This window comes from Hemiscyllium ocellatum, chromosome 3 (assembly GCF_020745735.1).
Source record: "Hemiscyllium ocellatum isolate sHemOce1 chromosome 3, sHemOce1.pat.X.cur, whole genome shotgun sequence".
Classification (NCBI taxonomy): Eukaryota; Metazoa; Chordata; class Chondrichthyes; order Orectolobiformes; family Hemiscylliidae; genus Hemiscyllium; species Hemiscyllium ocellatum.
Genome location: NC_083403.1, coordinates 11,008,275 through 11,025,380, shown reverse-complemented (window position 1 = coordinate 11,025,380; position 17,106 = coordinate 11,008,275). Strand labels below are relative to the sequence as shown.

Sequence of the window (17,106 nt, the reverse complement as noted above, 5' to 3'; positions counted from 1 at the left end):
AAGATTGATCACTTTAAAAAAATAGATCTTTTGAACTTTTGGAGAATGGAGGACTAGCATGCAAGAGTAGCGGAGGCCTGAGGCAACTAGCCATGATCTTACTGAACAACGGAGCAGGTTGATTGGCCAAATGGCCTACTCATGCTCATTTTTTATAGTACACCAAAAAGTACACTTTCCACTCAATCATCTGTCCCAGATAGCTTTATTAACAACCACATCAGCTCTGAAGAAAGCAATGTGAATTTATGATAAATGTAAATGAATCTTACTTACTGAAAGGCAGGTTCTCCATAAAAGGATGACAAAAGTAACAATTCCTATAATAGCAGTCACCAAGATGGGCTCCCAGGGAACTCCATGGAAATCAGGACCTGGCCTCATTTCTTCAGGCAAAGAGGACATTAGCTGGGAATGAGGAAAATATTTATCAATTAAAAAAAAGATTATTCCTACTAATACTTGCACAGAAGAATGTACTCATATTTTAACCATTTATTCACACAGCTATAAAGTACCTTAAAGTGATTTTCTACATAAAAGGCGCAATGTAACAATGATGATATAGACTGTGCCTTTATCTGGGATGGTAAAACTAGGGAGTTCTGTTCCAATATTGGAACAGAAGAGGCAACAATTGAAAGGCACTGAAATAACACTTAGGAATATTTGTCAACATATTTCCCAAATATGCACCATTGTCAGCTATAGGCAATTACTGCACTAAAGTCCCCTGCACGTTTCAACAGGCTGGTTCCTTCTGCATTGCTCAGTTAATGAAATGCAAGCTTACCCATGGATATACATCTCATGGTAAAATTAGAAGAGAAGTCAGTACTTGCAAAAAGGAAATAACCCCAACTCAGTGAATATAGGAAGTGGTTAACAGAAAACTAACTCTCTCAGATCGAGCCAGATCGACAGCTACTTAAGAAACAAGATCAAAAAAGGAATGTCATATAAAATTTAGTTCAAAAGCTTCATCCCTTTATGGTTTTTGAGACAAAATACTGACTCAACCTCAAGTTTGCCAATTTATAATGGAGACTACAACAGATGCTGAAATGTGTAACTAAATTAATACTGAAACTAGTGGTGTAAGGAGAAAACTGGATGAGGACTAGCAATTGTTTCACTTCAGTAAAATTATTTCCAAATTTTCAACAAGGTGACATGGGGAAAAAAGTTTAGATCAGATGAATTGTCTGCAAGGGACTGGATCAATTAAATCTGGGGTATCACTAACAGACATCAATCAAGTTCATTCCACAATACAGCACTCTCTTACAGAGTATGCCATCACTAACATTTCATGTTGAACAAAATTTTCTCCAGTCTTCATAAACTTCTTAATATTCTACTTCTTTAAAGCTACTGTATGTTTTAAACTGCAAACAGATAAACAGATAAATTTTAATAGGGTGTTGCCTAGTATGAAGGAAAGATCTTACGAGGAAACATCAAGGGACATGAGGCTGCTTTCATTAGAGAGAAGGTTGAGAGGTGACTTAAATGAGACATAAGATAATCAGAGGGTTAGATCAAGTGGACAGTGAGAGCCATTTTCCTAGGATGGTGATGGCTAGCACGAGGGGGCATAGCTTTAAATTGAGGGGTGGTAGATATAGGACAGAAGTCAGACATAGTTTCTTTACTTAAGAGTAGTAGGGGCATGGAACGCAGTGCCTGCAAAGATTTGTAGACTCATCAACTTTACAGGCATTTAAATGGTCATTAGATTGGCATATGGACGAGAATAGAATAGTGTAACAGATGGGCTTCAGATTGTTGCGCTGCCCTGTGAAACCATCGAGGGCTGAAGGGCTTGTACTGTGCTATAATGTTGTATGTTCTAACTCCTTGTCCATCTTAAATGCACGGAAATGAAGGAGTCAAAATCATGCACATAAGCAAGGCACTTGCAATGCACAGTGATGGAGGTCTTCATGATAAATTTATTGAGACACAAAAATGACAGGCATTCAAATATTAATTTTTCAATCAATTAGTTGTAATGATAGGGACCTCACCAGTTCCTTTTCCTACTGCCATAAGAACTTGAACTCCTTAAATGCTAAGTTTCAGTAAAATGATCTGGTTCAAAAAAAAAGGGAACTTGCCTTTTTGGAGCAAGTTTACAAAATGAACTTCCGACAAAATACACTTACTAAGCTTTCTTGCACAACAAGCAGATTAGATAGGGCAGAAGAGGTTCTTTGCAATGTATCAATCTTGTGAGATAACCTAACACTAAGCAACTTTTCCCAAAATTTGGAACAAAATTTAAGATCAAAGCCACTCACCCACAAACAGGAAAACAGAATTAAACCATCCCAGAGGATTCGGGAAAAAACACAGACTTTCACATTATTGAAATTGGTGTTGTTGGGATGACAAAATAGATGGTGGATAATGCTGTTAGCATGTCACACAGCAATTATAGTCAAACTCCAATTTAACAGGAACAGGATCTTACCCAGGTCTAAAGGGTGTACCAGACACAGTTTGGTAGCACGGTGGCACAGTGGTTAGCACTGCTGCCTCACAGCGCCAGAGACCCGGGTTCAATTCCCACCTCAGGTCACTGACTGTGCGGAGTTTGCACGTTCTCCCCGTGTCTGCGTGGGTTTCCTCCGGGTGCTCCGGTTTCCTCCCACAGTCCAAAAATGTGCGGGGTCAGGTGAATTGGCCAAGCTAAATTGTCCGTAGTGTTAGGTAGGGGTAAATGTAGGGGTATGGGTGGGTTGCGCTTTGGCGGGTCGGTGTGGACTTGTTGGGCCGAAGGGCCTGTTTCCACACTGTAAGTAATCTAATCCTGTCAGCTTGCTTACTAACAAATGAAGCAGTCTGGAGCTTGGCTGAACTAAAAACAGAGTAATGGCCATCTTTAAACTTAGATTAAATTAGATTCTCCAGTGTGGAAACAGGCCCTTCAGCCCAACAAGTCCACAACAACCCTCCAAAGAGCAACCCACCCTGACCCATTCCCCTAACACTATGGATAATTTAACATGGCCAATTCATCTAACCTGCACATTTTTTGGACTGTGGGAGAAACCCACGCAAATACAGGGAGAATGTACAAACTCCACAAAAACAAACAGTCACCTGAGGCGGGAATTGAACCCAGGTCTCTGGTGCTGTGAAGCAGCAGTGCTAACCACTGTGCCACCATGCCACCCTAGGTGAACATGTTTAGGGAAATTATGTATACCAGGCAATAAAAGCTTAACAGATTACTCAGGCTACATTGCTGTTGTACAATATAGAACATCCAGAATCACAGAATACTTACAGTTCAGAACAAGGTCATTTGGCCCATCAGGTCACCACCAACTCCTCCCCAACAATCCTTTTAACTCTGTATTTACCATGGTTAATCCACCCAGCCTGCATATCCCTGGACACTACAGTGCTTTTTAGCATAGCCAATCCACCTAACGTACCTTTCTTTGGATTGTGGGAGGAAACCAGACCACCTGGCAGAAACCCACGCTGGCAAGAGGAAGTTGCACACTTCACAGAGACAGTCCCCAAGGAAGAATAAAACAGTACTAATCACTGTGCTGCCGATTTCTATAAAAATTTCCAGGCCAAATAAGATCAAATTTCCTTCCCTAATTACAAAGTTCCATTGCACTGTATCATATTTACTCAGACTTAGATACTCAGATCAAGACAGTCCAAAAAGTTCAATGCTGTACCTGGGAAGAAAAGAATAGAGGTCTTGTTTAGGGTCCTAATGTCTTCCAAATAAATAATAACGTGAATACATGATGCACTTCAGCAATTTGCGAATTGCAATCACGAGCTACTCAAAACAGGATTACCATTTGATGGCACTTTTCTACTCAATGACTGATCACAAGGCTACAGCCAATAAACCATGAGAAAATAAAATAACCTGAAATTGCATTACATTACAAATCTAGGCCACAGACATGTACAAAGTGGTGAGGTATACAAATAAATTTAGTGCTATGTAAAGTTGCATGTCAATCTGCATGCACACATTTCATGTGCAAACACATACGGACATAGATGAAAATCACCACTTGTATCTCTCATTGGTTTACCAGGTTTAGAGAGTCATAGAGATAAACAGCACGGAAACAGACCCTTCAGTCCAACCCGTCCATGCTGACCAGATATCCCAACGCAATCTAGGCCCACCTGCCAGCACCCGGCCCATTTCCCGCCAAACCCTTCCAATCATATACCCATCCAAATGCCTCTTAAATGTTCCAATTGTACCAGCCTCCACCACTTCCTCTGGCAGCTCATTCCATACCCATACCACCCTCTGTGGTTTAGCAACAACTTAAATTTTAAAATCATTACTCATCCTCATTCAAAGCCAACCATAGTCCCACTCCTCCTCAGTTCCAACTTCCTCCATCCATACCACCCTCATATCTGTGCTGCTCCAATCATGGTCTCTTGAGCATCACCGATTTTAATTACTCTACTAATGACACTAATGGCAGCTGTACCTTCAGATCTCAAGGTACACAACTTTCATCAAGCTTCTGGTCTTCTGCCTTAATTTTTTTTATAGTTAAAAATCACAACACCAGGTTATAGTCAAACAGGTTTATTTGGAAGCACTAGCTTTCAGAGTGCTGCTCCTTCATCAAGATGGTTCATGAGATGTGGGTGTCATTTGTTGCCAATCCATTGTTGCCTCGTTACGAGCCAACAACATCGTCAAGAGTCTGGAGTCACATATAGACCAGGGCAGGTAAGGATGGCAGACTTTCTTCTCTGAAGGCCATTAGTGGACTACATTGGTTTTTATGAAAATTGACAGTCACCATTAGATTCAGTTTTCATTCCAGATTTTTACTGAATTCAAAAGTTTTATCAGTTGCCATGGTGGGATTTAAACCCATGTTTTAAGAACACTTTTGACTCTTTTAAATTACTAGTTCAGTTACATTAATAGGACACCATTGTCTCCCCCTAATAGAAAACACTATATTCAAAATTATAAAATTCATTAATATATTGCATGTGCATGTCTGTACTCAAACATTTGCAAAAGCTGTCAAATCAAGAAAACAAGCATTATCCTCTTTCTGGAACCAAACCCCACCTAGTCTGGCACACTGTATGTAATCTAATCTAAACAGTTCTGTGGTGTGGAAATTGGGGGAAAATAGCAGAGAAAAAAAAATTTTTTTCTGTGGGCGGCACAGTGGCACAGTGGTTAGCACTGTTGCCTCACAGCGCCTGAGACCCGGGTTCAATTCCCGACTCGGGCGACTGACTGTGTGGAGTTTGCACGTTCTCCCCGTGTCTGCGTGGGTTTCCTCCGGGTGCTCCGGTTTCCTCCCACAGTCCAAAGATGCGCGGGTCAGGTGAATTGGCCATGCTAAATTGCCCGTAGTGTTAGGTAAGGGGTAAAATGTAGGGGTATGGGTGGGTTGCGCTTCAGCGGGTCGGTGTGGACTTGTTGGGCCGAAGGGCCTGTTTCCACACTGTAAGTAATCTAATCTAATCTAAACAGTAATCTAATCTAATCTAATCTAATCTGACTAGTCTTCATTCTCGCACCACACTCCATAGCTAACATTTGATGCTTTCTCAAGATGTCAAGCTTGCTACTCAATTGCAAAACAATTTCTACTCAAGACCAACTACTTCAAGTAATTAGACATTAGCATTAAATACAAGTTTAATTTGCAACGAAAGGACAAATTTATATGAACAAACTACCATAAAAATTACATTCCTACATATATAGTTATCATGTCATTACTTCAACACATTTAGAGGGTAAATGTTTAAACCACAGAATAATTGTATATTTAGTTATACTTATGTAACCTGTATTGTTATATAGCACCTTTAAAAGAAAATATCCCAAGACAGTACAGCGGACTGCAATCTTAAAAAATCTGATACCAAGCCAAAGACATTGTTGGGACAAGTAATCACATGTTTGGTCAAAACCTTAAAGAGGTCCTTTAAGGTTGAGAAGAGTCTGGAGGTAATTCCAAACCTAAAGTCCTAGAGGACTGATGGAACAGTCACCAACTGTGGAATGAATAGAAAGATACAAATATCAATATAGAATAGATACAGAATCCCTACAGTGTGGAAACAGGCCCTTTGGCCCAACGAGTCCACACCAACCATCAGAGTATCCCACCCAAACTCATTCTTCTACCTTACTACTCAACATTTACCCCTGACTAATACACCTAATATATACATCCCTGAACACTATGGGCAATTTAGCATGGCCAATTCACCTAACCTGCACATCTTTGTATTGTGGGAGGAAACTGGAGCACCCGAAGGAAACCCACACAAACACGGGGAGAATATGCAAACTCCACACAGGCAGTCGCCAGCTGGAATCGAATGCAGGCCCCTGGCACTGTGAGGCAGCAGTGATAACCACAAAGCCACCATACACTTTTTTAAAAAATCATTCACTGGATGATTCACTGTCTAGGCCAGCATTTATTTTCCATCCATAACTGCCCCAGAGGACAGTTGAGAACCAACCAGATGTCTATAGCTCTGGAGCCACATGTAGACCATATCAGGTACGAACGGCAGATACTTTTCCGAAAGGGCCAGTTGGGCTTTACTTAGAAGTAAAAGGAACACAAGGTTGTAGGAAGTCAGAGGCAGGAAGGCATAAAGCCATTGTGGGAACAGGAACAAAAATGAGTTATAAAATTAAAGCATTGCTGTACCCAGAGTAAGTGGGTAAGTATAAAGCAATTTTTGGATGAATTTGTAGGAAGTATTCCCTTGCTATTTTCTCTATCACATGCTTGGGACTACATTAACATGTATAAAGTTAGCTCTGCTATATTTACACACAGACTGTAAATACGATATTCAAGAAGCCAATGTAAACTATACCAGTCACATGTATGGTAGCACCAAGTTCAAATTTACTTTTTAAAAAAAAATCATTTACATCCTGTGGATGTCACCCGCAAGACCGGTATTTGTTACCGATTACTGTCTTTGGAAGGTAGTGGTGAGCATCGGTGCAGAGTCTGTACACCTGCAATGCCTTTTCCATCGCAGGTTAGCACAACTTCTTCTGTTTGTTCATAGGATGTAAGTGTTGCTGGTTAGGGTAGGATTTAAAGTCCACTCCCAACTGCCCTGGAACTGAGTGTGAGACTGTTTCAAAGAGCAGTTTAGAGTCAACTGCATGACCGAGAGTCTGGATCACATGTAGGCCCACACGAGGAATGAATGACAGCATATTCTCCTTAAAGAACGTGAATGAACCATTTTGTTTCTGGTTTAATAATCGTCACTAACAATCCGGAAATTTCGTGGTCACTGCTTCTATTCCGCATATCCTGCATGGACTGAACTTAAATATCCCTTACTCCAAACTCCATCACCGTGCTACAACCTGTCTGAGCTACAACCTGCTGCTGCTGCTGCTGCTGCTGCTGGGGGGGGTTACACAGGGTAAGTGCACAAACCCGGAGACTGACGGCCGGCCTGAAGCTCTGCAGCCTTGCCAAGCACAGACAGGGGTGAGCTGATGCATTTACCTGACACCGCCTGCCCGTGAACACTTCACTCTCTGACACTGACACTGACACAGACACTGACCTGGCCAATCCGGCCCACCACAAAGGAGTACATGACCGCAGCAGCCGCGGGTACGGACGCCGGTGGCTGCTGAGGCGGCGGCGGCGGCGGCTCCTGCTCCAAATCCATGGCGGTCCGGGGGGTAGGGGGGGTAGGGGGGTGAACTTTGCCCGGTACGGAAGCGGTGCGGGGATGGAGGGGGGGAGGAGGTTGTGGTTGAAATCGGTCGACGCCGATGTCAGGACCTTGGCCCCATGTCGGCGAACGGGCCGCTCCAGGCGACGGTCAACAACCGCCACTCGAACACGTCAACGCTCAAGAAAAACGGCGCGCGCCGCCGGCCCCCCCCCCCCCCCGACACTCAACCGCGCGCGCGCTCACACGGCCAGGGGGAACTTCCGGCTTCACAGCCATCCCTTGCTCGGTGTGCCTCCTCCCTCCCACAACAGCGACACCCCTCGGCACTACAACTTCGTGACGCCCAGCGGCTTCCTCTCGGTTTCCACTTGTCTCGGTCGTGTGCTGCCCAAATGTACAAAATGAAGAAGAAATGCAAAAAAACAGCCTCAAAGCAAATCGTCCAAACTCCCGCCGTCGCTGGAAAATGTTGAAAGTAAAAAAATCCAGAAATATTCAGCAAGTCGGGTACTTGCAAGGAACTTGCAGGAAAGCAGCAGGAGCTTCTTTAAATAGATAAAAAGGAAGAGAGAGGCTAAAGTGAACAGAGGTCTCTTATCAGACTGGGTAAATTATAATGGGGAACCCATGAAATGGCAAATGCGTTGTACAAATACTTCGCATGAGTCTTCTTGATATCAAGGCAAAAACAATGACTGCAGATGCTGGAAACCAGATTCTGGATTAGTCGTGCTGGAAGAGCACAGCAGTTCAGGCAGCATCCGAGGAGCAGGAAAATTGACGTTTCAGGCAAAAGCCCTTCATCAGGATACTACCTGAGGAAGGAGCAGTGCTCTGAAAGCTGCTAGTACTTCTAAATAAGCCTGGACTATAACCTGGTGTTGTGATTTTTAACTTCATGTTAAGGAGGCACTGGAAGTGTTCCAAATATGCTAAATAAAGGGCAATAAAAAGGAAGATACTGCCAGACTTGCCGAGTTCTCCAGTAATTTGTTTTTGTTAAGATTTTTAATCTGAAAACGGAATCAAGTGTTATGGGGAAAAGACACTAAAGTGAAGGACTAACAGATCAGCCATCAATGGTGTGGCAGACTCAATGAGCTAAATGGCTGACCTCTGCTCCATCTATGGCAATATCAAGACAAAAAGAAATAGAGTTAATCTTTCTACAGAGCTTGCCTGACTTGAAGACTTCCAGCAGTTTGTGTTTTAATTATGAATTCAAAACTACATTTTTATTTTTTCCAGCTTGAAGAAAATTTCACATGTCCTTCAGTTTTCTCCTTTTTTGAAAGCTAACTCAGGCTGCTTGATGTTTCATTCACATCAGTCAGGCTCCTGCCAGACTCTCCAGCATCTCTTCCAAGTGGTCATTCTTGACAAGACATTGTGTCTGCAAATTACTCAACCACAAAGGCCACTACAATCATGACTTCCGACTTCCATAAACTTTATATCAAAAGGTGAAAGGACATCAACTAAACTGGAAACACTGGCAAATTATTGCTCCAATGCATTCACAGCTACCTACCAGCATCTACAACTTCACTCAACTGTATGACATTAATTAATCAGAAGTGGATACTGCAGATGCTGAAGACTGGAGTCAAGATTCAAGTGGTGGTGGAAAAGCACAGCAGGTCAGGCAGAATCCCAGAAGCAGGAAAATCGATGTTTCAGGCAAAAGCCCTTCAGCAGGAATGGTGAAGGGCTTTTGCCTAAAACATCAATTTTCCTCTTCCTCGGATCTTGGCATTAACTGGTGTCTATCCTGACTCAGCCACAGTGATTTCACCTCAACAGAAGAGGTTGCAATATTCTGGAGAATCTCCTCCCATTAATAGTTTACATTCATTTTTATATGAATGGTAAGTGGAGCCACCAAGTGGCAGTTCACAAATGACAATGCCCTAGTCGAGAGAGATCTAGTTGGATTACCACCTTATGATAAATGTGTGACAGAGAGAATGGGGTCCTCTACACATGTGAGGCTAAGGCTGAGGAAATCAAAGATCAGCACCTGACTGTTCTGAAAGGCTCCAACCCATCAACGTTCACATTCAAACATAAAGAACTGTCAACTTGATCTAAGTACCAAAAGATGGCTGTGCCTTTGGAACCACGGCCCTCAAGGAGTTGGAAACGAAAAGTAATTGAAGGAAAAATAAAAGTACTTACATGCTCTATGAGTGACTGAACGACAGGCCACACATTACCCTTGATAAACAGGACAACAACATCCATCACTGTGATGGTCCACGATAGGAATGGACCTCTCTCCTGAAGTTGACTAGTGTCCATTATCACGCTGTTGTCCAGGATGGAAGGAGTCTCTGGGATTCAAATAGAACACATGCATTAAAAGTATTCATGTAGCACCAGTGAATGTATAGTTATATTCATCCAGTACTGAAGTATCTGAACAGCAGGTTGACATTCAGTTCCCTTGATATTGTTCTGCCATTAATATCTGCACCTAACAAACAAAAATCTATAAATTTAGATTTAAAATCAACAACTGATCTCGAGCCAGTTGCCATTTGCAAACAATAACCTATCCCACTTCATTCCTGTTACAACAGGGAAATAATCCAGATTCTGGCTGTACATTAATTTTAAAGATTCTCCAAGCTTATCACTTATGCATTTTCTCTAACCTCTTGTGTATTTCCATGATCTGTTGCTAGACATTCCTGAAGTTAGTCTGGAGTGACTGCACCATTATTTGTCCTTTCACACTCTGGGGACACTGCTGGTCTCAGCTCAGAGTATATGTCCCTGCAGTTTGCAAACAGCAAGTCTTTAAAGATCTCAAATTCCCCTCTCATGTGGTTGGTGATGCCCTCCAGTGCATCTCATCCACAGCCCACACCTCCACCCTCGAACCCCACCCCTCCAACCTCAACAAGGACAGAAACCCTTTTCTCACTTTCCATCCCACCAAACTCCATATACATCGCATCATCCTCCGCCATTTCCACCACCTACAAACAGACGCCACCAGAGATATATTCCCCTCCCCAACCCTATCCACTTTCCTTAAAGATCGTTCCCTCCGTGACTACCTGGTCAGGTCCACGCCCCCTAACAACCCACCCTCCCCTCCTGGCACCTTCCCCTACCACCGCAGGAATTGCAAAACCTGCTCACACACCTCCCCCCTCATCTCCGTCCAAGGCCCCAAAGGAGCCTTCCACATCCAAAGTTTCACTTGCATTTCCATACGTCATTTACTGTATCCGTTGCTCCCAATGCAGTCTCCACTACATTGGGGAGACAGGATGCTGAGCGCTTCACAGAACAACTCTAGGTAACCCGCACCAATCAACCCCACCGGCCCATGGCCGAACAGTTTAACTCCCCCTCTCACTCTGCCAAGGACATGCAAGTCCTGGGCCTCCTCTATCGTCACTCTCTTACCACCAGATGCCCAGAGGAAGAACGCCTAACCTTCCGCCTTAGCAGTTTCCTCATTCCTTCCCCCCCACCTTACCCCAGTTCCAACCTTCCAGCTCAGCATCGTCCTCATGACCTGTCCCATCCACTTCATCTTCCTTCTCACCTATCCACTCCATGCTCCCCTCCAACCTATCACCTTTACCCCCACCTCCATCCATCCATTACACTCTCAGCTACCTTCTCCCTAGCCCCACCACCCCCTCCCATTTACCTCTCCACCCCCGAGGCTGCCAGCCTCATTCCTGATTAAGGGCTTTTGCTAGAAACGTCGACTTTCCTACTCTTCGGATGCTGCTTGACCTGCTGTGCTTTTCCAGCACCACACACTTGACTCTAATCTCCAGCATCTGCAGTACTCACTTTCTTCTAAACAGCAAGTAATGACAGCTCTCTAGTTTCTAGCTTGAAGCAAACTTCTTATACGTTCTGCTGCACAGCTTCATAATTTGCTAAACACCCTACCATATGGTATTCCAACACAAGGCTTTGGAAGTCCATACACATGATGGTTTTTGACTTGGAGATAGAGCCAACCTGATCACTTCCAAAGAAATCTACAGAACCAACTGTTCATTTGGTGCAATAGCAGAGACATTTGGAAGTGGGGATCATCTTCATACAGCAACACTGGAGAGATGAAGGAAACATTCTGCAGGGATGGAGGAGAATCTCCACCACACTGAGTGCGGTGGATAAACTCATAATGACATGAATGGGAAGATTCAAAGAGAGGTGGAGGAACCTGATTTTTGTTTTAATCATTGGCAGGGTGAGCTGCCTTCATGAGTCACTGGAGTTCATGCGGTTCAGGACATCCATGAGGAAGGGTGTCCCAGCATTTTGACCGAGTGACAGTGAAGGAATAGCTATTTATTTCCAAGTCAGGATGGCTTGCAGGGGAACATTCAAGTGGTGGTACTCCCTTGCATCTACTAACTTTGTCCTCCTAGGTGGGAGGATTTGAAGCTACTCCTGAAGGAGCCTTGGTCAGTTGCTGCAATACATCTTGTAGATGGTATACAGTGTTAGTACCATGCATCAGCAATTGAGGGAGTTAATATTCATTTGAGTGGGATTCTTTATCCTGGATGACATCGTGTTTAGTGAGTATTGTTGGAGCTGTACTCATCTAGTGAAACGTAGAAATATAGAAGCACAAATAGACCATTCAGCTCCTTGAGCTTGTCCTGCCATTCCAGGTCACTGATGACCATCTATTTTAGTAGTGGAATATAACATTATCACTTGATGTCATTTACTGATTTCTGATTAGTAAACTTGGTCTTTATTTAGATTCCTCAGCTGTTTTTTTTTTAGGAAGTGGGGTATGAGAGAAATATACCACCCTGAGTTAAGAAGTTTCTCTCTACCTCAGTCTCAAATAGTGTATATTTTATTCAGAGACTGCATCCCCTAGTGCTGGACTCCACAGCAGCCAAAGAAGCAGCCTTTATGCATTCACTCTAAGAATTTCCTAAGCTTTGACAGATCACCTCTCATTCTTCAAAAGAATGAAGGCCAATGTCTCTAGATCTGCTTCTCATAGGACCTAACCATCACCCTGCAAAGAATCTGATTGATGAATCTCCATTGCACTCTCTCCAAAGCAAGTACATCCTTGCTTAAGTAAGGGGTCAAAACTGCAAGCAAAAGTAGTGTTCTATACGCTGGTTGGTTTCCCGAGGCATGCTAGTTTTATATAGAACATTACAGCGCAGTACAGGCCCTTCGGCCCTCTATGTTGCGCCGACCTGTCATACCAATCTGAAGCCCATCTAACCTACACTATTCCATGTATGTCCACATGCTTGTCCAATGACGACTTAAATGTACTTAAAGTTGGCGAATCTACTACTGTTGCAGGCAAAGCATTCCATACCCTTACTACTCTGAGTAAAGAAACTACCTCTGACATCTGTCCTATAACTATCACCCCGCAATTTAAAGCTATGCCCCCTCGTGCTCACCATCCCCATACTTGGAAAAAGGCTCTCCCTGTCTACCCTATCTAACCCTCTGATTATCTTATATGTCTCTATTAAGTCACCTCTCAACCTTCTTCTCTCTAACGAAAACAGCCTCAAGTCCCTCAGCCTTTCCTCGTAAGACCTTCCCTCCAAACCAGGCAACATCCTAGTAAATCTCCTCTACACCCTTTCCAAAGCTTCCACATGCTTCTTCTAATGTGGTGACCAGAACTGTACACAATACTCCAAGTGCGGCCGCACCAGAGTTTTGTACAGCTGCAGCATAACCTCATGGTTCCAGAACTCGATCCCGCTATTAATAAAAGGTAAAACACTGTATGCCTTCTTAACAACCCTGTCAACCTGGGTGGCAACTTTCAAGGATCTGTGTACCTGGACACCGAGATCTCTCTGCTCATCGACACTACCAAGAATCTTACCATTAGCCCAGTACTTTGCATTCCAATTACTCCGACCAAAGTGAATCACCTCACACTTGTCAGCATTAAACTCCATTTGCCACCTCTCAGCCCAGCTCTGCAGCTCATCTATGTCTCTCTGTAACCTACAACATCCTTCATCACTATCCACAACTCCACCAACCGTAGTGTCGTCTGCAAATTTACTAACCCACCCTTCTACGCCCTCATCCAGGTCGTATCTGTCTCTCTTTAACTTCCAACATCCTTCATCACTATCCATAACTCCACTGACCTTCAATGACGTATAAATTATGGAACACTCCCCACTTCACATGTCCAACACATTCCTGACCTGTGCCTTGTGCCTCTTGATGGGCATGCTTTGGGAAATCAGGTAATGAGTTACTCTCTGCAGAGTTCCCAGCCTCTGAGCTACTCTTGTGACCACAGTAGTGATATAATCAGTCCACTTAGCCTGATGGGCTGAAGTGATGTTTAGAACAGAAACTTATATGTTGAAATTCAATTCAGAAATTTGAGAATATAATCTAGGCTGCTCTTTAGAGGCCTTTCTAATTATAAACAATGGCATTTTCAAATGCTGCATTTTAGTGAAGCATTTGGGGATATTTCTGATTATAGGTGCTTAGTCCATCATGTACTCCCATATTAAAAAGGTCTCCTTTGAAACCTTGGGAAAGAGCAAAGGACCAAAGAACACATGACAGTCAAGTTAAATGAAGTAGCAATGACGACTCTCGAATTTTGAGTTTAGAAGGATAAATCTTGTTGAAGGAAGACTGCAATGAGGAAGTGAGGAATTCCACAGTTAGGGCTTTGGGAAACAACAAGTTTGAATAATGAAATCTGTTGATCAATCACCAGAGGATTTTTAGATTATTTATATACACTGCCATTTTAAATCTTTTCTATCAATGCAAACAGCAATACTTTTCACTCACCTATTTCTGTCTCCAAGTGGCCAAATTTAGCACCTTCTCCTGCTGGAACTTTCATGTCCTCTTGCTTTCCTTTTGGCAAACTCTCCTCTGCAGTGTGTTCTCCATCAGACTGTGCTATGTTCTCTTCAAACGTCACAACAGAAGGTTCCTTCGGAAGCTCCTCTCCTCCCTCACTGATGTTTAGGATATTCAATTCTGTCCAAGTCTCATCCTCCCCATCCGATTTCCCTCCAGCATTTGGAGAAGATGCTTCTCCCTCACGCTCTTTGAACTTGCTCCATTCAGAAGTTTCTTTCTGATTCTCTTCTATCGTCGTTTTAAAATTTGGAGCTGCTGTTCCTGGAGCCTCTTCATTACCTTTCAAATCCTTTGGTGTTCGGTCAACCTCAGTAATATTCAAGGAAGACAGTTTAATTGCTGGTTCCTTCTTGTCTTGGCCTGTCATGATCTCTGAAATTGGATGTTTTTTCTCTGTCTCTTTGACAGACTCTGATATATTCAATGTCTGTTCATCCTCCTCTCTCTCTGGATAGGCTGCATTCTCTGAAAGGTTTCCAGAATGCATTTTTCTCCATGGCTTTTCACCTTCATCTTCCTCCTGGTTTCTAGCTGAATGTAGTGCATCGTTGCTCAAGACTGGAGAATGCAATCCTATCACTGGCTCATCATTATTCTTCTCTCCTTGTTGTGCTTCAGCAGCTTGCCTCCCTTGATCTTCCTGGTTGCTGCCCTGTAATAATCCTACAGCAAAACAATAGCAAAGATGCAACTTTAAAGCAATGTTTTTCAACCTTGAAAGAAGCCTGTCTTCCTGCTGTACAGTACAAACAACATTGATTACCTACAATGACAGGGTTGGCGGGTTTGAGCTACAGGGCTGAATAGGCTATGGCATTGAAGGCCGAGGAGTGACCTTATACAGGTTTATAAAATAATGAGGGATAAAGATAAGGAGAATAACGAAAATTATCATCCCAGGGTAGGGGAATCCAAAACTAAAAGATATAGGTTCAAGGCGAGAGGAAAAAGACTTGAAAAGGACTCTACGGGCAACATTTTCACACATCGAGTGTTGCGTGTAAGGAATAAGCTGCCAGAGGAAGTGGTGGTGGGATGTACAATTACAACATTTAAAAGGGATTTGGATGTGTACATGAATAGGAAGGGATTAGAAGGGATATGGGCCACATGTTGGTTGGACCAAAGCATCTGTTTCCATACTGTACAACTCTGACTCTGATTTTACTAAATGACCACTTCTCCTTCAACAGGCAAAAAAAGAGCTAACCAACTAAAGAGCTCAATGCTTTACTCACCAATGCAAAAGTCACCAAAAGCAGGAACTCTTCTGCTCAGCTCTAACCAGCATCTTGAACATCTATTTGTTCAAAACCTAGAAATGCTCAAGTCTTTGAAGCTTGGAGGCTGGTACAATTGCAGCATCTAAAAAGGATCTGGATGGGTGTACGAATAGGAAGGGTTTGGAGGGATATGGGCCAAGTGCTGGCAAACAGGATTAGATTAATGTAGAATATTTGGTCGACATGGAGGAGTTGGACCAAAGGCTCTGTTTCCGTGCCATACACCTCTAGGACTCTATCTACATTAAATGCAGAATTAAACTCACTGCAAAGGCCTAACAGGAGACTTCTTCTGCAATCTGCTCTAGCTTGTGGTCAATATATGCTGTTGAAGTGACCTTCAGGAAACCCCTCAACTGTCAACTAGAGCAAACACTAAATTCACTCAGGGCATGACAACTACACCAGTTACTAGGTAGGCTCAGCTGGCAACTCCCTCACTCTCAATAGACAAGGGAAAGCTCGTGGTCTGCTGGCAAATCCTCTCACCTATAGCTGTCATGCTTTCCAGTTTGCTCCATTTTGACGATTACACTATCCAGCTTTGGAACAATATCACCATGCCTTCAATGCCATTGGATCAGATCCTGAAACACCTTCCTAACAACACTATAAGCATGCTTCTATCACAGAGTCAGAGTTGTAGAAGTGTACAGCATGGAAACAGACCGTGCAGTCCAACTAGATAATCTAGTCTAGTCCCATTTGCCAGCATTTGGCACATATCATTCTCAACCCTTCCTATTCATACATCTATCCAAAATGCCTTTTAAATGCTGTAATTTTACCAGCCTCTGTGTGAAAAGGTTGTCCCTAAGGTTCCTTTTAAATCTTTCCTGTCACTTTAAACCTATACCCTCTAAATTTTGACTCCCTTAAACCAGGGAAAAGACCTTGGTCATTCACCCTCTCCATGTCTCTCATAATTGTATAGACCTCTATAATGTCTTTCCCCAGCCTTTGAAGCTCCAAGGAAAATAGCCCCAGCCTATTCAGCCTCCCCCTATTGTTCAAACCCTCCAATCCTGGCAACATCATTGTAAATCTTGACCGGACCCTTTCAAGTTTCACAACATCCTTCTTATAGCAGGGAGACCAAAACTGAATGCAGTATTCCAAAACTGGCCTAAGCAATGTCCTGTACAGCCACAACACTACCTCCCAATTCCTATACTCAATACTCTGTCCAATAAAGGAAAGCACACCAAATGGTTTCACT

The 17,106-nt window shown here is 43.1% G+C and overlaps 1 protein-coding gene across 3 annotated transcripts in view; it reads right to left on the bottom strand.

Moving 5' to 3' along the window:
- LOC132830565 (transport and Golgi organization protein 1 homolog) overlaps nt 1-17,106 on the bottom strand; it is a 112,291-nt gene that overhangs the window by 71,469 nt on the left and 23,716 nt on the right. For all 3 annotated transcript variants that reach the window (XM_060848362.1, XM_060848372.1, XM_060848381.1), the window contains 3 exons: nt 14,527-15,267; nt 9,895-10,049; nt 277-408 (listed from right to left, as the gene is read on the bottom strand). In XM_060848362.1, the coding sequence (XP_060704345.1) occupies nt 277-408; nt 9,895-10,049; nt 14,527-15,267 (1,028 nt within the window). The remainder of the gene's footprint in view (nt 1-276; nt 409-9,894; nt 10,050-14,526; nt 15,268-17,106) is intronic.